This window comes from Cavia porcellus, unplaced genomic scaffold (genome assembly GCF_034190915.1).
Source record: "Cavia porcellus strain 051 isolate PalLab524CR breed Dunkin Hartley unplaced genomic scaffold, mCavPor4.1 scaffold_32, whole genome shotgun sequence".
NCBI lineage: Eukaryota > Metazoa > Chordata > Mammalia > Rodentia > Caviidae > Cavia > Cavia porcellus.
In genome coordinates this window covers 4,463,528-4,486,438 of record NW_026947515.1, presented here as the reverse complement: position 1 = coordinate 4,486,438, position 22,911 = coordinate 4,463,528, and the positions used below count along the sequence as shown (strand labels likewise).

The 22,911-nt window shown below is 41.0% G+C and overlaps 1 protein-coding gene across 1 annotated transcript in view; it reads right to left on the bottom strand.

The window, feature by feature from the left end:
• The window catches only part of LOC134474476 (zinc finger protein 709-like), a gene marked incomplete at its 5' end in the record, with an annotated part of 57,507 nt that overhangs the window by 5,563 nt on the left and 29,033 nt on the right, over positions 1–22,911 (bottom strand). Inside the window, one exon of the mRNA XM_063242646.1 lies at positions 15,143–15,147. Coding sequence (XP_063098716.1) covers positions 15,143–15,147 — 5 coding nt within the window. The remainder of the gene's footprint in view (positions 1–15,142; positions 15,148–22,911) is intronic.

The following is a 22,911-nucleotide window of genomic DNA, read 5'->3' as shown; positions in this document are numbered from 1 at the left end:
GTGGATATCATCCATACTACACAGAAAATATTTTCATAGTTGCGTATTTAGCTCAGTGTCATGAACACCTGCCTGGAAAGCATAGGTCATGCTTTTGATCCTTGGTACAAAAGAATTGAAAATTTCAGCTTCATGACAATGGGGCATAATTAGAGATAATCAAATTAGATCTCAAGTATGGAACACAAAAATTATGGGTTGACAGGGATGTGGAATACTGATTGTTGCCAGAGCTGGTGTTGATCACCTCAACGAAGCAATCAGAACCCAACTTTACTTCACACTTACTCTAAGAACTACCTGACTTTCAGTGAAGATGCTCTCTGTTGTATGTCCTGCTATTTGCTGCCTGCATCCTGTCAGCCTCTTCCACATCTTTTCCACACTCCTCTGATCCATCCTAAGCAGAAACCCCTTCATGCCTAACTATCGATATCACTGCAAAATTTCTATTTAGGGCTTCTCATTTACACCACTTAGATAAGTCAATTGTAGAGAATTTCCATATTTAAACTGTCTATTAACCAAGCTACTAAATCAGCTCTTAATTCAGAGGTGACACCCCTATTCCTTTCCATTCAGAAGGGTATCACGTGTATATGACCATGCAAATGTGTAAATTTTGGCATTTTTCGATGAGAATTTAACAAGTAGCCCTTTCTGGAATTTGTCCTTCACAAATTTTTACCCCGTCCTTGATAACACTTTCATATTTACTTCATTTTTCTCAGACTTCAAAACTCTATGGCTGTTCTCACAAACCTAGTCTATGAGCAAGGGTGCCACCTAAATAATTAAGTATGTTCAGAAATTATTTTGCACTGATCTGTATAATACACAGGAGTTCACCAGTTGTTTCAGAAGCCTTTCTCTGCTGAGGCACAGTACTACATATCTCTGAATTCTCAGGACCTTTGTCACTACCTGTCATGAGGATGGAAATAGGAGAACATACTATAAATTTAGGAGATCACTATAAATACAAAAAAGCCCAAGTTTAAGTTGAGCCATTGTGGCTATGAGGCCCTGCATTACATACATTAATAAACTCTGGACATTCCAGATCTGTTACTCTGTAGAAAGAGAGCATAGACCTAGATCATTACTGCTCTACAAGCTACAAAAGCATCATAGTCAGGGTCTTCCCAAGCTCCGCCCAATGACTAAGATGGTGGACTTACAGGCTAGCAGTGAATTTCAAAGATGATACTTGAGTCTGCTGCTGTCATAGTGAAGCCAGGGTTCTGGGGACCCCAAATTACCCTTGCCAACAGCAAGAGGCAAAAGGAATAGTGAATGACCCATGGCCAAAGCTGGAGGACCTCAGGAGCTGAAGCTAACTGAATACCTGAGGCTCCTGACACTGGAACTACACCTAAACACTTGTAACTGATTTTGCCCAATCCACGCTATTTCTGGGCGCCTATCCAAAACCTCACCATTCCATGGCTACAGGATCTCTCAAGTTCTTTGCCAAGCAGGCCACAGGACATCAAAAGTACTAAATGAGATCCAGCAAGCATTTTGCTACCACTATTGTACTCAGAACAGGTAAATCATGCTGAGACACCAGAACAGACAGAAGTCACAGCCAGCAGTGGCCCACCTGATTGGACAGTTCATATAGCCTGCCCCTTCATCACTGATTGACTCCTGCTCTACTGCCCTCCTTCTGAGTCAAGAATAAACAGAGAAAGGACCCCCTCTCTGCAAGAGAGGATCCCAAATAATAGACTGTATTGCAGAGACTTCTGGAGCTGCCATTCTTCTACAGTGGTGATCTCAGCTCGACAGAGGAGTGTTTGTACTGAAGAGCTTTCCTCAGGCTTTTAATTTTCAAATCCATTTCATTTCAAGGAAAAAAGAACACATCAACTAAAATTAAATTCCAAAACATGTCAATCAGGGGGCAACAATGGTATATACATTGCACACTGTCATCCCCAGATCATTCACCCAGAGCACAAGACATCTGTACTCAATTTTCTAAACAGTGCTGTTAACAAGATCCTGAGTCATTTAAATACTATTGGCATGAGACATGGCTAGGTCCCCCAAGGAGCCCATACAGGAGACCAGATACCTTGCAACTATGGCGTAGACTGACACCTCATGCTATGGGCCAAGGCTCAAGACAAATGATAAGCAAATTCATCCATATCCTAAGGATTGATATTCTAAATAGTTCCCTAGCACTCTGAGGAAGTCAGGAGTCACCATTTAAAGAAATGTATCCCTATCCTAAAGATTGACATTCTAAATAGTTCCTATCATCCTGAGGAACTCAGGAGTCACCCTCCCAAACCCCTAAGGGAAGAGACACAGCTGCCTAAGAATGCCTGCTTTCTATGTCACTCCCTTCCCCCTTTGTTCCCAATTAAATCAACTTTACCTGAACTTATAATCTTATTGGCTACCATAACTCTGTCCCATCTTATGCCCATCTGCATTGTGAGTTCCTAGTTTTCCCCACCTTAAACTCACTTCACCACATGATTTTACTCTATAAAGGTCCCTAGAATGGACAGTGTTTGGCAACCTGCTCAGGATACCTTCTCTCTCTCAGGCAGCTTTTTTCTCTGAATAAGTATAATCTTCTCTTAATCTCTGTTGTTCCTAAAATTCATTCTTTGACTTTACAGGAAAAAAACCTAATATCAGACATAGTAGACCGGGGGATTCATTCCAGCATATCAATATCAGTATAAACATTTCTCTTTCTTGAAGTCAGAGAAATCAGTAATTGTTTGTATCACACATAGTTGATCTCACCATGCCATGAATACTTGCATTGAAGGTTTTAACCCTGCTTTTAAGTGCTGCTTCTTTTTCTGAAACTGAACTGATCTGTAATTTTGGTTATGGTATCGACAATGCATTAAGGAATTGACTCAAAATATTTCTTATGAATGGTTTACCAACAGCCATGGAGAAAGACAGATAGCAAAAATTCTTTGTTTTGATTTCTTCATTCAAACCAAAGGATGTACTTGAAAGAGCTTTGCCCTTCAAACAATTACAGGACCTCATGGTTGTAGTTCAAGGTAGAAGAATGTGAAATCAGGGATGCTTACTCATATAGCCACTTCCTCCTTTATCCTTGAATACAACTTCCTCTTGCTTTCCCAGGGGCCTAAAGAAAATTCCCATCAGCTCCTAGCATGACATCAATGTCCCCTCCAAGCACCACATCCAGTCAAAAGTCACATATACCCCATAAACCCATAGTCAGTTGGGGGGGAGCCAAACCCTTGGTGGCTGTGAGCTCCTCTCCACATTCTTTAAATAAAAGGCCAAGTTTATATTTCTGATATTCTGCTTCTCTATTGTGCTAATTTAACTCCTCAGTAATCTCAGTAATCTAACCCACTTTAAACCTATCTCATCACATGATTTTATTCCATAAGGTCTCTAGAAAAGACACAGTCTTTTGCTACAAGCTCAGAATCCCTCCTGTTTTTCTCAGATAGAAGCTTTCAGATAGAATTTTTGGTGTAGTAAAAAACAGGATACAAAGTCAAAATGGCCTTTATTCTAAGAATATGGGGAGAACCCCATGACCACTGGGGGTCTGGCTTTTTCTTCTGGAAATATGTGGGCGGCATACATATAGTTTTTGATTTGGGTGGTGCTTAATTAAAGGTGGCATTGCTGATATGCAAGTAGCTGATTGAGATTCTTTTCTGGCCACAGGTAGGTTGAATAGGGGAGAGGAAAGTGACTTCAAGGTAAAAGTCCCCTGGTTCCACCTCCCAATTCCAAAATATCCTATTTAGAGCAAAATACTTTCACTTTCTATCTCTCAATAAATATATTCTGCTCTTCAACTCTGTTGTTCCTAAAATTCATTCTTGCACTTTAGCGAACACAAACTCATACCAGACATAGAAGTTCAGGAATTTCATTCCACTATATCATGGTATGGTTGCCTGTATTTCTAACTAACTCAGCTGCCTTTAACTTTAAGAATTGTTTATCAATTTGACTTGGGGTAATTGTAGCAAATAAAATGTTCTTAATGGATATAGGGAAATATATCACTAAATTGAAAAAAATGATTATCACAGTTTTTCTAGCTAGCATCAGCCAACATTTTCAACTTTCAAGTATATGGGAAAACAAAAAATAAAAACAACTCAGAAAATAGAAATCCTGTCGGGTACAGTACATCATTTACTGTAATTGCCATGTTATCTGCAGGTATTTCATAGACCACAAAGGAAACATTAAGCCTATTAATTAACAAGTATCAGTTTCAATAAATGTGCTCATAGCACTGCATCACTGAGAAATGCGAGTTTTTTTTTTTTTAATGAGGGATTGAACTCATGACCTTGTGCTCTCCAGGCAGCTTCTTGTATAACTGACCTCAATCCCCAGAACCAACAACTTTAGATACTAAATATGACTATTAACAATGTTTAATTTACCCTTGACATATTTAGTTATAAATTTTGTAAACTTACATTTTCACATGAGAGAATCGACTCCCCATTTGTGATGTAACACCCCCCCCCCGAGCTACAGAGCAGAGCTGTAAGGAATGTCTCACTCCCTAATTCCTCCTTGAGATATCGGAGCAGGACAGGAAGGAATGCATTTGCTAGTCATTAACCACAAGATGTTCTGTGTTCTGTAAAGGAAAAGATAAGTAAAGGAATGTGCTGTTCAAACGAGACCGAGTTATACCTGGCACTTTGAGATCAGACCAGGACCCTCAGTCTCCATGGTTACTCAGCCCCAGACCCCTTGAATCAGCATCTGCCAAAGTCCTGCGCCGTTCAAAATTAACCAATGCGATCTGTTTCTGTAAACCTGCTTGCTTCCCGCCTGTGCCCTTAAAAACCCTGCACAAATTCCCCTCTGGGCCCTCCGCACTCGTTTGCCTGGAGGACCCCATGCGCATGGAAATAAACTTTTTTTCCGTCACCAAGAGTTGAGTCCTTGGGGTCTCTTTCCCCGAGGCGGTGGCCCTAACATCTTGGAGGCCCCGGTGAGATAGCACGCCTCACGGGAGGTGACCTCAACGGCTCTGCGGTGGGTGAGTACGACCGGTCGCTTCTTATTTTTACTCTGAGGATCAATCTACCGGTATTTTACGCCCCGAGCCAAACGGCTCGGATCTAGGGGCAATTTTTGTTACCTGTTTTTGTTATCTGTTCTCTGTTCTCTGGTGACCGGGGGACGCCCCACACGGTTTTCCGTGACTCACCGTCTGCGATAGGATTTTCCTATCGGTCTGGGGAATTTCATTCCCAATCTGTGGTCCGTCCGGGCCAATTCGGAGATACCCTCTGAGGTGACTCATCCGGGCCAATCTGGAGACACCCTGTAAGGTGGCTCGTTTGGAGTGAAACTGATGCGTGAGAGTGAGGTGGAAGGCCTGTTTGTCCTGTGTGTTGTGGGTGTTGTGATTAGTTATTTGTTGTGTCGCGTGTACGCTAACCACTCTTTGTCTTCAGAACACCATGGGGCAAACAACATCGTCCCTATTGTCCCTCACCCTCGACCATTGGTCGGAGGTTCGAGAGAGGGCTCACAATCTCTCCTTACAGGTTAAAAAAAGTAAATGGCGGACTTTCTGCTCATCTGAGTGGCCCACATTCTCTGTGGGTTGGCCACCGGAGGGGACTTTCCACCATCCCCTCATCTTAGCAGTTAAGAACATCATCTTCCGCCCTGGACGAGAGAGCCACCCCGACTGGGTCACCTACATCTTCGTATGGCTGGACCTCAGGGAGGAGCCCCCACCGTGGGTAAAACCCTTCCTTCCTCCGCCCTCTCCTTGGTTGCCTGTTTAAACTTGTTACTAACTTAGGGGCTTGTGGCCCATTTCTGTTGTAGGATCCATATGGCTTATTAGATTAAAGGTTCATGATAAGAAAAATTATTTCCTTTAGCTGACCAAACTGTGCAAGAAGCTCCCTTTGTTTGTGTCTTTAATGTTGTGGCGCCTTGTTTAATATGTAAGACTTCAATTGATTGCTTGCAACCTTGGCATGCCTTTTAAAAGGAGTATTTTCTTTTCTCTCTGATGAAAATATAAACATGTGCACATATATATATATATATATATATATGTATATATATATATATATATATATATATATATATATATATATGGTTGTTAAGAGTCATGTCAACTTTGCCAAGTAAAAACCAGGCGGTACTATATTTGAGCCAGTTAAAAAGTTACAGCTTTGTTTTTAAAATACAGCATTTTTATGTGGTAAAAAGACATAAAATAAGTATGTTTTGGACTACTAAAAGGTGACTTCAAGGGTTTTGTTGAGAGTTTCGATGTTGTCTGAGAAGTGAGAGAAAAGGTAATTGACTGGTAATAGTAAAAAGAGGGACAAAGAGAGTGGTCTTCAAGTAAAGGTGTCTGGCTATGCCAGAATGTGGAAAAAGATTAAAGCTTAGTTTGAGAGGTATTATTGTAAGTTGTAGAAGGCTCAAGAGGATGTGAATTTTATTTGTCTTGGTTTATAGTACTACAAATAACAGGTTTGACAAGAAGTAAATGTGTTCAGAATTTGACAGTATTAGTTCAGTTTTGGTAAAAGTATACATAAGATTGTACTTTGCTGCAAAATGTTTCCATTAAAATGAGATTATAGGTGATACTAGAGATAAGATATAAGTTCTTGCATGTACTGTGAACATCTGGGAGATTATGCAGCACAATTTTGTTACCTGTGAAAAAGCCCTTTTTGTTAAGAATATAATTTTAGTAAAATGATGGCCTGCCACGTGACACCCTTGGACAAAAAGCAGTGTGCCATCCAGATGAAGCCGGCTCTCTGATCCGGAATGCCAAAACCATGTTCTCCTTTTGTGCCACCCTGATTGGACATCCAGAGGTAAGGAGGATTCCCAGTATCGCCAGTTGTTCTCTTTGTAACTCCGTTGGCCCCACGTTAGACAAAAATTACAAAGGTTTCAGAGGTTTAAGGAAATGCCCCTCAGCCAGTTAATAGAGATAGCACAAAAAGGTCTTTGAGAACTAAAAAATTTACAAAAAGATAGCCAAGGTGTTATAAGAAAAAAACTTTAAAAAAAAAACAGACGAGACTTTCTGGAGACAGTTGGATACTGTAGGCTAAATTTTACTGAAAAGCTTGCCTCTATATGACACCCATAAGGGAGAAACTCAAAATTCGCTGAACTGGACTGATGAATGTGAACAGGCCTTCCAGCAGCTCAAGCGGGCCTTGACAGAGGCCCCAGCCCTGGGACTCCCTGACGTTACCAAGCCTTTCATCTTGTTCATAGATAAACTCAGGGACATTGCCAAAGGAGTCCTAACTCAGGACATTGGCCCTTGAAAGAGGCCTATAGCCTACCTCTCCAAAAGACTTGATCCAGTAACAGGAGTATGGCCCCCTGCCTTAAAATACTAGCTACTGTGACAATGTTACTTAAGGAAGTGAAGAAACACGCTTTGGGCAAGTGATTTCTGTGGTAACCTCTCACAATTTAGAGACTCTTATCAAAACCCCTCCTAAAAAAAGGCTCTCAAATGCCAGAATTCTACTGTCAAGCCCTGCTTCTAGACCCAGAGTTAATGATATTCAAGACTTCTTCAGCTTTAAACCCAGCCACCCTTATGCCTGATGATGATCCGGAGGAACAAAGGACACCTCTCTCCATGAGTGCGCTGACATCCTCGAACTGCAGCAGAACCTACAGGCTGATCTTACTGACCAGCTTTTGGGAAATGCCGACAACTGTTCGATGAAAGCAGCCTCATCCAAAACGGCAAACGAATGGCCGAGGCAGCAGTGACCACCGAAAAGGAGGTACTCTGGGTTAAGCGGGTAGAGTCTGGCACTTCTGCCCAAAAGGCGGAGCTTGTTGCTTTGACTGAGAGGCTAAAACTAGCCACGGAAAAGAGGGTAAACATTTTTTTACTGAAGACATCCCTTTGCTACTGTACATATACGGGGAAGCCATCTAAAAATGCTCCACAGATTCTAGATTTGCTGGCAGCTGTCTGGCTGCCTCAATGGGTTGCTATTCCTTACAAGGCTCACCCAACCAGAGATGAAAAATAGCAACCACATCAGAGGGGTCAACCAAGAAAGTAACTGCTCTGATACTAGTCCTCTGACCTTGTCAGAACTAGTCTACACAAAGAAAGAAGTACAGTTGGCATCTCAACTTGGAATAAAGTCTCCCACCCCAAGGGGCTAATACCAGTTACCTGATAAACAAGTACTGTTACTGGAGGCACTAGGGCGGGAGCTGTTTCACCTTGCAGAATTGTTCAGATCTCAGTATTTTATTCCAAAACTCTACAAACTGGCCACCTCTTCGAGCTCCAGATGCCCACAGTGCTTGTTAGTCAACTCAGCCAAGAGCTCTGCGTTGGAGACCACCCGACATCAAGAAATTGTTCCAGGAGAACATTGGGAAATAGACTTCGTAGACATGGTAAAACTTAATTTACAGGGACACTGCTATCTCTTGGTATTAATAAATATTTTTACTGGCTGGGTAGAGGCTTTCCCTACTAAGTCTGAGTCAGCCTTAGTGGTAGTTAAAAGGCTATCGCATGAGATCATACCTTGATTTGGCCTCCCACTATCAATGGGGTCCGATAATGGCCTGGCTTTCATAGCCTGAGTCACCCAAAAGTTAGCCCAGGCATGAAAGATTAATTAAAACTCCACTGTGCCTATCAGCCACAAAGCTCAGGGCAAGTAAAACATATAAACCAAAGTCTCAAGGACATTTTAGCTAAGCTGTTTTCAAAAACTGGCGATAATTGGATGAGCCTTCTTCCCTTTGCACTGTTAAGAGCTAGATATACCCCATATGTTTCCAAAATTTCCCCCTTTAAAGCCATGTTTGGGAGGCCCCCGCCATTGGTGCCAAGATTGTCAGAAGACAAATTAGCTAAAATTACTAATCGAGATCTTAAGTTCCTGCAGACACTCCAACCTGTGTTGGCCTGGATCCACCAGCTGTTTAGACAAAAACACCTGGACCCGCCTTCAGAGACGCCTCTCAAGGGCCCAAGGACTCCAGCCTTGGTTCGATGTCATCACCATGACTCCCTCGAACCCCACTGGGAAGGACATTTCACCGTGATGCTCAGTACCCCCAATGCCATCAAGGTAGCAGGAAAAACTGCGCGGATTCACTACACTCATGTAAAGCCACTGGAAACAGCAGACAACGAGGGACATACTCAGTGGACTACACAACAGACTGGTAACCCTTAAAGTTAAAAATTGACTAAAACATAGTTAGATTATGCTGGTCATGAACTGTTTTAGCTTGCTTGTTCTGATTTTAATAACATTGATGCCGACCTTGCACGGCGGCTTTGGTCCCCCTGTAAGCAAAAAAAAAAAAAAAAAAAAAAAAAAAAAAAAAATTGTTAAAGATCTTTGTATGGGAGCCCCCTGTATGGATCCATCTCAGGGTGTTTACCTATGCCCAATTTCAGTGGAGGGGAGAACCTATTGTAACTCCCCAGGAGAGTACTACTGTGCTTACTGGGGATGTGAGATGGTGGCCACTGCGTGGACACCCACCATAAGGGGCCAACACATTAGTCTTTCAAGGTTGACTGGAGCTCGTCCAAAGCCCCCCCACTTGTTATGGTGGGGCTTGGGATGCCGGTCCTCACCCCCCAAGAGCCTTCATGGATCACAGGAAATACTTGGGGGTTTAGATATTATCAAAGTGAAAAAGACTCAGGGGGATATTTGTTTATCAAAAAGGAATTAAAACCGGAAACAAGGACGTCCCCGCCACCACTGGCCCCAACAACTGCTAAAAGACTTTTATCCCCGGGGCCCAAGGCTACCCAAAATCAAGAACACATGACCTCACCTCGCACCCCCTCCGGGGATTTAACTAATCCTCCTGAGTCGGGACTCGTCCCTCCAACCGTGAGCTCTCTTCTCAGCCTTATACTTGGGGCTCATAAAGCCCTTAATCTTACCCATCCAGACCTGGCCCAAGCTTGTTGGTTATGTCTAAGTGCTAACCCTCCATATTATGAGGGGACTGCTCTAAATGATTCCTATACGCTGACCCCCAATTCCGACCAATGCGATTGTTATCACGTGTTCCACACCCTTCCTTTACCCGGCCTCGCTAGCCGAGGAACCTGTATAGGGACACTTGATAATTGGCCGGCAGACCTACGCCATCGCTGCCTCACACACACCCGTTCCTTCCCCAGAAACCAGTACCTCATCCCTCCCACCGGGGCATTCTGGTTATGTACTACAGGGCTCACCCCTTGTGTTTCCACAAATGTACTCCTTGCAGGGGACAGCTCCTGCATCCTCATAGACCTTATGCCACGCATTAAATATCTCCCTCCTGACATGATCCCCCTCATGAAAAGTCGATATAAACGGGAACCTGTCTCCCTGACCCTGGCAGCCTTATTAGGGATAGGTGTGGCAGGGGGGATAGGAACTGGTACAGCAGCCCTCATTACTCGGCACCAGTCCCGCCAGCAACTCCTTGCAGTTGTAAACCAGGATCTACAGGCCCTAGAGACATCTATAACTGCATTACAACAATCTCTCTCGTCTCTATCTGAAGTAGTGTTACAAAACAGAAGAGGCTTAGATCTTTTTGTTTTTAAAAGAAGGGGGTCTCTGCGCCGCACTTAGAAAAAAAATGTTGTTTTTACACTGATCATACTGGGATTGTAAAGGATGCAATAAAATGTTGAGAGAGAGAATCAGATCTCGAGAGCCCCCTTCAAGTGAAGCCAAAGTGTTCTCTTTCTGGGAATCAATCCTGCCCTATATTCTCCCTTTATTGGGACCCCTGGCCGGATTCATTATAGTCATAGCTATAGCCCCTTGCCTCATTAACCGAGTAACCCGGTTTGTGAGGGCCCAGATTTCTCAAGTAAAAGTTATGGTGCTACGTCAACAATATGATCCCTTACCCATACAGGACCTTTAAGATTAAATGTCATTTGCAAGAAAAAGGGGGGAATGAGAGAATCGACTCCCCGTTTGTGATGTAACACCCCCCCCGAGCTATAGAACAGAGCTGTAAGGAATGTCTCACTCCCTAATTCCTCCTTGAGATATCGGAGCAGGACAGGAAGGAATGCATTTGCTAGTCATTAACCACAAGATGTTCTGTGTTCTGTAAAGGAAAAGATAAGTAAAGGAATGTGCTGTTCAAACGAGACCGAGTTATACCTGGCACTCTGAGATCAGACCAGGACCCTCAGTCTCCATGGTTACTCAGCCCCAGACCCCTTGAATCAGCATCTGCCAAAGTCCTGCACCGTTCAAAATTAAGCAATGCGATCTGCTTCTGTAAGCCTGCTTGCTTCCCGCCTGTGCCCTTAAAAACCCTGCACAAATTCCCCTCGGGGCCCTCCGCACTCGTTTGCCTGGAGGACCCCATGTGCATGGAAATAAACTTTTTTTCCCTCACCAAGAGTTGAGTCCTTGGGGTCTCTTTCCCCGCGGCGGCGGCCCTAACACACAAATGAAATGATTTTCTTTCCTTGCAGTTTAAATTACTTTTGTTTATAGGTACCAGGGATCAAAGTTACAACCTAGCACTTTCCAGGCAGACGTTTATGCCTGCTGAGCTTAAAGCCCTGGCCTGTATTAATGAATATTTTAAATGTATTAACATCACTTTATCCATTCAAATACTATTGTGATTTTAGCAAAGGATGTCAATGTAGACAGAAATTGATATACAATCATAGAGGAACTGGAACCTTCAAGAGTCAATGCAAAAAACTAATACAACAATCACTGCTACAGGCACAGTTGAAGAAAGCCAGACCTGAAGGTGAAGATGAAGTGACCAGGTCTACATGCTCTTGAAGAGAGAAACAACAGCTTGAAATGTACTACAGTTACCACCACCTCCTCCAGGAAGTTCAGATGGGCATCAATTACCATAATCAATGACCAGAACAACTGGACTATTGTTCCCACAAAATGCCTTGGCTCTTCCCAGGTACCTTTTCTGGCTGACTTGTTCTCCTGATGAATAATATTAGTTAAGCAGCCATAAGTTTATAGGTTGAATGTAGTCTGAGACCCACACTGTACCCACATTGTGGCTTTCCTGTATAAATGACCCCTGACGATAGGTCTGTGGACAAAACACTGAAGACCACTCCTGAAAATTCAAGGCTATTCTTCTCTCTTTTTTTCTAAGAAAATTTTTGAACCTCTTTTGGTTTGTGACTTCCTTTCTCAGTGTTGTGAGCCATAAAACTTGGTGCATTTGACATCAAACAGGGCAGGATTATATTTTTCTTATTTCAATTAAATATGAAATTCTGCTAAAGGCCATGTTCCAAAACCTGGATTTCAAGCTGCTTGTTTGCCATGAATTTAAGATTTCCATGAGCTTTTAAAAGTTCTCATTCTAGTGAACTGCAAATGTATTGGAGGAAGGAGGTCATTGTTGTGCTGTAGCACAGTAGGTGCCATTCCTAAATCTGTTTTTGTCACTGCCTCCTGGATGCCACTACATAGCCTTCCTTCTTCTGCAGCATCATTCAATAAATCCCATTTTGCATAAGTCAACTTTCACTCAGCTCTATAATTTTTTTAGTAGTCTTTCTGTCACCTTGGTTGTTTATGTTTTTCATTTTAGTTTTTTGATTTAAAGACATAGTCTCACTTAGGAGTTCTGGCCAGCCTATTCACTATGTATGTTAGCCTGTCTTTGAATACATGGCCATTCTCCTGTTTCAGTCTCTTCATCACTAGGGAAAAGAGGTGGGCATTATAACACATGGCATTTGTCTTTTTTCTCCTCTACTTTTCACTATTATTCTTTCATTTCAGTGGCAATGTCATTTAATCCTGTTGTTTGCTTGTGTTAGTAAAGGTTTCTGCAGCTTGAGTTGAGTTTGTGAACAACAATATAGGAAGACAAGCAAACCAATTGAGAAATGTGGAATTTCATTAGCTGGTCTCAAGACTGAAGAGACCAAGAAAGCTCGTTCCATCTGCTGCTTCCCCTCCCCTTCTCCCTTCAAATCTAACTAGGTTAAGTTTTAACTTCCTAGAGGCCACAAAACAAAGGCCTGAGGTAATAGCTCCTGACATCCTGGGTCTTCCCTATCCAGAAGCCCCATCACAAATTGTGTTAATTACATCAGATTGTATTAGATTGTACATTTTTCACAAAAATAGCTTCGTTTATATCATAGTAATACCTGTAACTTGGTATTGTATCACAGTAATACCTGTAACTGTAAATGTGTGTCTTCCTTTTTCTCTGGGTAAAAGATTGATATGTTAATCAATGCTCTCTTCTGTAAAGAGTTGTAAAATCTTACCTAATTGATATGCTAACCATTGTTGCCCTCTACAAATAGAACGGTTGTGGTGCTAAAGTAAGGTAAATAAGGTTGTTAATTGCTGTTAGACTTTTCTATTCAGGAGGTCTTGTGGTGCCAGTTTCCAAACTATGTGCAGCTCCACCCCCACAGGAACCAGTGTTCTTAAACAGTTAAGACAAACAGTCTTAACCTAAGGCAGATCTCTCAGTCATGAGACAAACACCCATTTCTAAGAAATGCCACCCCTTCTAGGGAGACACTCCCTTGCCCCACTAAAAAACCCAATCCCTTAAGGACAGCTCACCATCAGCTCTGCTCTAACCGCTATGATTGGCTTCTGTAACAACGCTTGCTTGCTTTGTTGTTTTAGGCCTTAAAAGGCACAGCCCTGCTCCAGTAAGGGGTTCTCGGTTTCCACCTGTTTGGAGGACCCCGTGTACACGGAAAAATAAAAACCCCTTTTGTTTTTACATGAGAGCGAGGCCCTTGGAGTCTTCCTCGCGACACCGGTCTAACAGGACCACTTGTATAAAAAACCCCTATTCCCATTTCAGGATCTAAAGAAGAGGCTTTGAACTGGAAAGTTACAGATATTTTAAAAGATAGAATCACAAAAAGATCCTGTTGGAAATCATTTAGCTAGAATCTTATAATAATTTTTGGATGACAACTGTATTCTGCTTCTTTTGTTGAGCAGGTTAATTTTTTTCTTTGGGTACAGCTCATTTTGCTTTTCTGCTGGGTCTTCTACCCTGAGTGATTTTTCCATTTTCTGGGTGAAATACAGGGCACAAGTTAAATGCAAAGCTCAAGGTGGCATCTATTATGCCAATCTACAACACAGCTAAGTTATAAGCCTCAATATTTTCTAGGGTAAAACCACACATATCTATAATCCCAGCACTCAAGAGGCTGATGCAGGATGTCTGCTTTGAGCTTAGGGCAATTCTGCACTCCATAAAGTGTTCAAATCTAGCTGATGTACGTAGAGAAAACCTGTCTCAGTAAAACAAACTAAACTAAACAAATAAAACCCACATAACAGCTGAATGGAGACTGATTTCTTAAAATCTTAATTCCAAATCTTGGGGATTAATTGCTTGTACATACACATATTTTGAGACAGCAAATTTGATGCCATAATGCAACTCACAGCTAATGTAATAGCCAAATAAGAGCACTGATTCTTTTGCTGAGTCACTGCAAGAGTCCCTGTGTGCTGGGTTTAGCGGCTCATGCCTGTCATCCCAGCACTCCAGAGGCTGAGGTGGGAGGATCCTTGCGAGTTTGAGACCAGCCTGGGCTGCAAAGTGAGCTCAAGGCCAGCCTGAACTGCATAGTGAGACACTGTCTCAAAAAAAGACAAAAAAAAAAAAAAAAAAAGAGTCGCTGTGCATTGTCTCTAATGCAGAGCTCATAGTGAGAGCCTGCAGGACCAGCATCCTTGAAGCACAGAGGCAGACAAATATCTCATCAATCACTTTGATGTAAGACCAATGATATCTCTTCAAATCTCAATTAGGCAACTGAGTCCTTTGTTCTTAATATACTTAAGCAGCATTTTGATATTTGAATTTGGTTTCACAGAACAAAACATAAGTAACATCAAATATGGTACATAAATAATAACTCAAATGTTCATGGAAAACTGCTGTAGGTAAAAAACGTATAAACAATGAAACCAGGTGCAAGCTTCAAATTATAGCTCAGTGTCAATAAATGATCACTTTCCATTCATAAATAAGAAATATATCTTGGGAGGCTGATGCAGGAGAACTGTCTTGAGTTTGGGGCTAGCATAAGTTACAGAGCAGTCTGAAATAGAGAAACCCTCACTGAGATACTGCACAGACAATGTGAAACTTGAAAAGTGACTGCATAAGACACCTTTGGTTTGCTTTAAAAAGTTATAGCCATACAATATAGAAAAATTCCACAATATTCAACATTTTCTGAGGAACAAGGTTGATATCATCTATAACATACAGAAAACAGTTTCAGAGCTGGGTATTTAGCTAGCAGCATGAAAACCTAACCTGCAAGCTTGAGATCATGTGTTCGATCCTTGGTACAAAAAAAATTCAAATTTCACCTTCATGATACTGGGTCATAATTCAAGGTAATCAAAACTAGATCTCAAGTGAACAACACAGAATTCATGGGTTGACAGGGATGTGGAATACTGATTCTTACCAGAGCTTGTGCTATTCACCTCAAGGAAGGTATCATAATTTAACTTTAACTTCATGCTTACCCTAAGAACTACCTGACTTTCAGTGAAGACCCTCTCTGTTGTATGTCCTGCTATTTGCACACTGTGTCCTGCCAGTCACTTCCACATCCTTTCCATGCTCATCTGATCCACCCTAAGCAGAAAACCCTTCATGCCTTAACTACTGATATCCCTGCACAATTTCAATTTAGGGCATCTCTTTACACGAATTAGTAAAGTCCATTACAGAGCATTTCCATATTTAAACAATGTATATGATCAACCAAGCTATTAAATCACCTCTTCATTCAGAGATGACATCCATATTCCTTGCCATTCAGAAGGAAATCACGTGTATATGTTCATGCAAATGACTAAATTTAGGCATTTTTCAAAGAGAATTTATCACGCAGCCCTTTCTGGAATTTATCCTTAGCAAGCACACTTTACCCTGGCCTTGATGACACTTTTATATCTGCTTCATTTTTGTCAAAATTCAAACCTCTATGGCTATTCTCACAAACATAGATTATAAGCACATGTGTCACATAAAGAATGCTCAGAAATTCTTTGCACTGTTATTTATCATACACAGGAGTTCACCAGGTGTTTGGAAAGCCTTCCTCCACTGAAGTATATCACTACACATCTCTGAATTCTCATAATCTTTGCCAACACCTGTCATGGGGTTGAAAATGTGAGAACATAGTATAAATTTAGGTGATCACAAAATACATAAATGCATAACTTTAAGGAGAGCAGTTGTGGCTACGAGGTCCTACAGCACAGACAATTATAAACTTCTGGCTTTCAGATCTGTTGCTGACAGGAAGGAGAGCAGAGACCTGGCTTATTACAGCTGCACCCAGCTTGAAAACACATAGGAATCAGGCTCTCCTCATGCCCCGTCCTGGGCCCAGACTTGGAGGAGCAAGGGCAGCAGGTGATTTCAAAAATGGCCTTGTGGCCTGGTTATATCACAGTGGTGACAGCGTTCTAGGGACCCAGAACTGTCCTGGCCCCAGTGAGAGGTAAAAGGGACAGAGGATGACTCACTGCTAGCACTAGAGGACCTCAGGGTCTGAGGCTAAGCACACAGGCTCTAGACAGCACAGCTGCTTCTCACCACTTTTTTTTTCTTTTCTTTTTCTGTCTTTCTTTCTTTCATTTTTATTTTTTTTGGTCTTTTTCCTTTTTATTGGTACCGGGGATCGAACTTATGACTGCCTGCTTTTATGGCAGGCACTTATGCAGCTGAGCTAAACTCCAACCCCTTCAAACCACTTCTAACTGGTCTCAAGTGGATTCCACCCCATTTAACTGCTCCCATCCCATAACATCACCATTGCATAGTTTGGAGGTCTCCCAGGTTCTTTCTAAGCAGTCCACAGTGAATAGAAGCAAAAAATAGTGGTCTAGCAAACATCTAGCGCTCCCTTTTTTGCCCTGGCTTTGCAATTGACGCCATGACACCGGAAGAGACCACCTACCTTGGCCCGCCTGATTGGACAGTTCTTACAGCCAGCCTCTTCATCACTGATTGGCTCCTGCTCTCCTGCCTGCCTTCCCCACCAAGAATAATTACAGAAAAAAAACCCACCCTGGAATTGTGGATCCCCAATGAAAGATGGTGGAGGCTCCTGGAGCTGGCTGTCTTCTGGAATGTTGACCTCAGCTCATCTGATGGGTATTTGCACTGAAAGTCTTTACCTCAGTCCTTGTTTTTTCTCCCAAACCCATTTTATTTGAAAGTTAAAAAGTAAAAAAAGGGTCCAGGGATTTAGCTTAATCGCCTGCCTGGCAAGCTAGAGGTCCTGCATTCCATCCAAGATCTGGCTACCACAAACTGTGCTGCTATAAACGTGGGTGCACATATATCATTGTGGTATGATGATTTTTATTCTTTTGGGTAGATACCCAGAAGGAGAATAGCTGAGTTGAGTGGGACCTATAGACCTAGTTTGTGTGGAATCTCCACACTGATTTCCACAGTGGTTGCCTTACCACCAACAATGGAGAAGGATTCCTTTTTCCCCCACAACCTCTCCAGCATTCGTTATTGCTTGATTTCTTGACAGTAGGCATTTTTTTTTTCTCGGGCAAGGTGACATATCATGTTATTTAATTTGCAGTTGTTAAATGTCGAGTGATGCAGAATATTTTATCACATATTTATTTGCTGTTTCTATTTTTTCATCTGAGAACTGTGTATTTCACCTCAGATGCACATTTTTGGATTGGGTCTTTAAATCTGGGAAGACTGAAATTTTTTAGTTTTCCGTGCTCTCAATAGTAATACTTTGTCTGAGGAAGAGTTGGCAAATATTTTCTCCCACATTGTGGGTTGTCTTTTCACTCTGTTAGTGATTTCTCTTGCTGTTAAAAAGTTTTCCAGTAAGGTGAGATTCTCACTTAATTGTCTTTGATTTTTGCTGTTCAATCCAAGTTTTCTTCATAAAGTCTTTTCTTACATCAATGTCTGCAAGAGTTTTACTTACTCTATCTTGCAGCAGATTTAATGTTTCTGTTTTAATATAAGATCTTTGATCTCTTCTGATCCTAGCTTAATACAGGTTGAAAGATAATATTCATAACGTATAGAGCCAGGTTTTCCAGCACCATTTATTAAAGAGGCTGCTTTTCTTCCAATGACTTTGTTTGGCACCTTTGTCAAAGATAAGATGGTTTAGTGGTCTGGGGTTGTTTTTCCATCTTCTAATTTGTTCCTTTGATCTTTGGGTCTGGTTTTGTTTGTTTTGTTTTTTGTCAGTACCACATCTTATTTTTTTAATCACGATACCTTTATAGTATAATTTCAAGTCAGGGATTTTGATGAACCCTATCTTTCCTTTGTTTCAAAGCATCACCTTTGCTACTGTAGGTCTCTTCTGGTTCCAGATGAATTTTTGGAATTATTTTGTGTTATTCTTTGAGATATGCTACAGGGTTTTGATTGGGATTGCACTGAATCTGTACAATAGCTTTGGAAGTATGGTTATTTTCACTATATTGAATTTCCCTACCCAAGACTATGGGATAGCTCTTCATTTTAGAATATCGTCTTCAATCTCCTTTTTGAGAGTACTGTGGTTTACAGTATAGAGATCCTTTACATCCTTTGTTAGATTCATTCCTAAGTATTTCATTTTGTTGGATGCTATTGTAAATGTTATTGTTTGCTTGATTTCTCTTTCCATGAGTTTTTTATTCTTGTTTATGAAATCTAGTGATTGTTGAGTGTTGTCTTTTTAACAAGCTATATTACTGAATTTTCTTCTTTAACTACAATTCTTTTGGTGGAATTTTTATAGTCTTCTAAGTAGAGTATCATGTCTTCTGCAAATAATGATAGTTTAACATTTTCATTTCTATCTTTATTCCTTTTATTTCTTTCTATTGTGTAATTGCTCCAGCTAGTTTCCATGACTATATTGAATAAGAGCGGAGGCAGTAGACATCCTTGTTTTGTTCCTCATTTTAGAGTGAAAGAATTCAGTTTTTGTCCACTTAGTATGAGGTTGAATGTTGGTTTGTAATAAAAGGCTTTTATCAGATTGAGATAAAGATCATCTCTCCTGATTTTTGTAGGTTTTTTATTATGAATAGGTGATGGACTTTGTCAAAATCATTTTCTGCATCTATTGAAATGATCAAATGATTTTTGCTTTTGGATTTGTCAATACGGTGTATTATATGTATGGATTTATGTATGTTGAACCACTCTTGCGTCCCAGGGAATAATTCCACTTGACCATGTTGTACAATCTTCTCGATGATATTCTGCAGTCTGTTTGCTAGTATGTTATTGAGGATATTGCTTCAATTTTCACTAGGCAGAATGTTCTGTAATTCTCTTTCTTATTTGGATTGTTCTCTGGTTTTGGTATCAGGGTAATGCTTGCTTCCAGGAATGAATTGGGAAGAACAATTTCCCATTTGATTTCATTGAATTTTGAGAAGTGGTGGTGTTAGGTCTTCTCTAAATTTCTTATTTATCCCTGCCATTTCATGGCTACCCCTGCTTTCTTTCAAGGATCAGTGGACTCTTTCCATAATGGGCTGCAAATATTTTCAGGATTAAGGTTCAATCCTCCAGGAATAAAAAATCCACTGATGTCAGAAAATATTCTGAGAACAGGCCAGGACAGGACACAACAGAACAGAGAGTCGGAAGTCTGTGTTAGAGGCAGCAGACTTCATCGTAATGATTTTCACTCGTTTCTATTAATTTTCCACCTAGAAACCCAGTATGCGAAAACAAAAGGAGCATAGTTACCGTGTAAAGTGAAGACATTACATTTAAATGATAGTAATGGTCTGCAACAGAGTAAGGATGAAATAAAAGCTAGCATCAGTTCTCCAAGACAAGCTTGCTACTCATTCAGACTCATATAATTTCTGAATTCTGAAAGTGATCATATTGCCAAGCATGGGGGTGACAATTATTGCTGAAATGGAACCAAATTCCTAATACAATTAAACATTTCCTTCTGGTGAGGCAGGGACACCCAAGGACTTCACACTCTAAGTTCCACTTGCCACATAGTTCCCTTGTCACTAATTGGCACTCAGCTCTTTGTTGTACTCTACTCAAATAAAATAGGGCCCCATGATGAAAAAACGGGGCAAGACGCCAAGATGACAAATGGCGCAAAACGTCTTTTTTAAAAGAAGTGCATTTATTTTAGCTGGCCCAGTGACACAGTGCAGATGGAATTTGCAAACTGTGCAACTGAGTTAGAGTTTTGACTGATTTTTATAGTTCATTTATGATTAGCTCATTGATCATTAAGTACATTGGGGCTGGGGATTTAGCTCAGCGGCATAAGCGCCTGCCTTGCAAGCAGGCAGTCGTGAGTTCGATCCCTGGTACCGATAAAAACGAAAAAGACCAAAAAAAAAAAAAAAAAAAAAAAAAAAAAAAAAAAAAAAGAAGTACATAGTGATGAGAAACAGAAATAAGGTGGGCCTTTGTTCCCCTTTGCAGAGGTTAGAGACATTTCACAGTGGGTGGTTAGACAATTCATAGCCCTTGGTCTGCCAATTCTGGGAACATTTGTCTCTCATAAAGGGAACAGTGGTTGACACAGCATCATTTGTCTCTTACAAGGAGAACAAAAGTTGACATAGCACACAGGTCACTAAGGTGGGGGGATGACGCATTACAGCACAGCAGAACCACGTGGTCAGTTAATTTATAACTATGTGGTTGGTGTTTGGTTACTAGGGTAATGAGCTCAGTATAGAATGACAATATTACTAATAAATATATGTTTAAGTAACTATTTTTGTTAATTATCTTTTAATCAATTATTTTAATTTTTAGCATCTTAGTATAATATTACTAATCTGTTTATATGCAAGGTCCAATTGTTAAAAAAGTAAGTAAGATTAACAGAGGTCTGGAGGCTTCTATGATTAACGTTGTCAACCAGGGAGATAGAGAAAACCATCCCTCAAGCCAATTCTGTTCCGTTTGTCTGGCTTGTTCTTGATCCTGTAGCTGCCCTTTAAGGCTGGCCATACTTTTTCTGATAACCCCAGAATGATTAGCATACAAACAACAATATTTTCCTAATGTCAGACAAAAGCCTCCTTCCTTTAGGAACAGGAGATCTAGACCCCGCCAGTTTTGTAAAACCATCTCAGTCAGTGAACTTAAAGAATCCTCTAATTTGGAGACAGAATCACTAAGGGCTGCTAAATCTTGGTCTATGACTACACGTAAGTGTCTATAATTTTGGTCTTTTGACTATTAGGCTGGACACTCTTAAACCTATTGACCTTGTTATCTCAATTTTTAGTAATACAGGTAATAATGCAGGATTTTTTTGCTCTTACTGGACTCTTTAAGTCAAAGCTAGGGAACAAGTGACTCTTACCATTATCTCTAGGGTACCAATATACTTGGGGAAAGATATGGACTAATATGTAAAGCTCAGGGCACTGGGTAAACAGGTGATGCATGGAACAAGGAGTTATATTAGAACTACAGGCAAACCAGGCTCCATTGGGAGCAACAAGGTGTTGATTAGCAGGATAGGAAAAAGTATAAATCAAAGCTGAAGAGGTAGGATTATAGAGTGCAGCATTAGGGGAAGTGTGCAAGGAGTAGGAGGCAGAGTAAACACAGATTCCTGGAGCACCCTGTACATTGTCCAGTGTGAGCCAGGGCTTAGCATCCCACCAACAAATGTGTCATCTGTACAGGAATTAAAAGTTGATTTGCCATAAGCAATGTCCAGAGGCAAGAAGGGGCTAGAGATGTCACAGAAATCGCAGAGGGCAAAAAGGTCTCAGGAGCAGGAAGTCTAGTGGAGGAGAACAGAAGATTGGGTCTCAAAAGTGAGGAAAAAGTTAAAGACCCCATTTATTTCCCTGTCAAGGAGATACAAATTTACAACCCCAATGTCTACAAAATATTTTGTCTCTATGGATTGTGAACACCTATAATCAGAGGCTGGCTGTTGCTTTTGGGGACAAAGATACCAGTAAGTGGACGGTAATTTTTTTTGAATACATAGGTCCCTGTAAGTCTCGATTAGCAACCAATCAGGCAGCATGACATGCACACCCAACAACAATTTTTTTGTCTAATTTTTGCTGGGATGTTATCTAATAGGGAACATAAATTTATCTTAATTATCTTATAGACAGTAGCATTGGCTTCCAATAATTTACCAGTGAAATAGTCAGTAATTGTAAGTTTTAAACAGTGGGTTACAAGGTATCTCCTTGGGGTATCCATAAGGAAAAACACCTAAGAACAAGATTATCAGATACATTTGGCAATCTTAAGCTTTAAAGAATCCTTGGAGAGAACAACAGTCCACTTATCTGTAGGTTGATTGTTGTCAGAGGCCAGAACTGGCTTGAGGTGGCAATGATGAATTGAGGCAGGCTTTTTTGTGACTTTGAAGGCAGTCAGAGTGCTGAGGACCACTGTGTAAGGGTCTTCTCACCATGGTTTGAGGGACTCACGGTGATGTCTCTTGATGAGTAGTGTCCTAGGTTTCATGGCAGGACGTTTGTCTTCAGGATGGGCTGTAGGCAGAGGTTGTTGTTCTCGGAATAACTGATGGATGGAAGTCAGAGCAAGTTAAAGGGCCTGGAGGAACTTAGCAAGATCTTGATTAGCCAGCTCAGCTAATTTTTTTTTCAGAAATCTTAGGAATAAGAGGACGAGGTCTCGCACATAGAACATTAAAGGGGAAACAACTGTAACATAGTGGGTACATTGTGCACGCAAGAGGGAAAAAGGAAGGAGACTCACCCAGTTCTCGTCAGTTTTGAATGTCATCTTAGTTACTACCATTTTTAAAGTCTGGTTTATGCTTTTTATTTGTCCTCAACTTTAAGGCCGGTAAGCACAATGGAGTTTTTAATC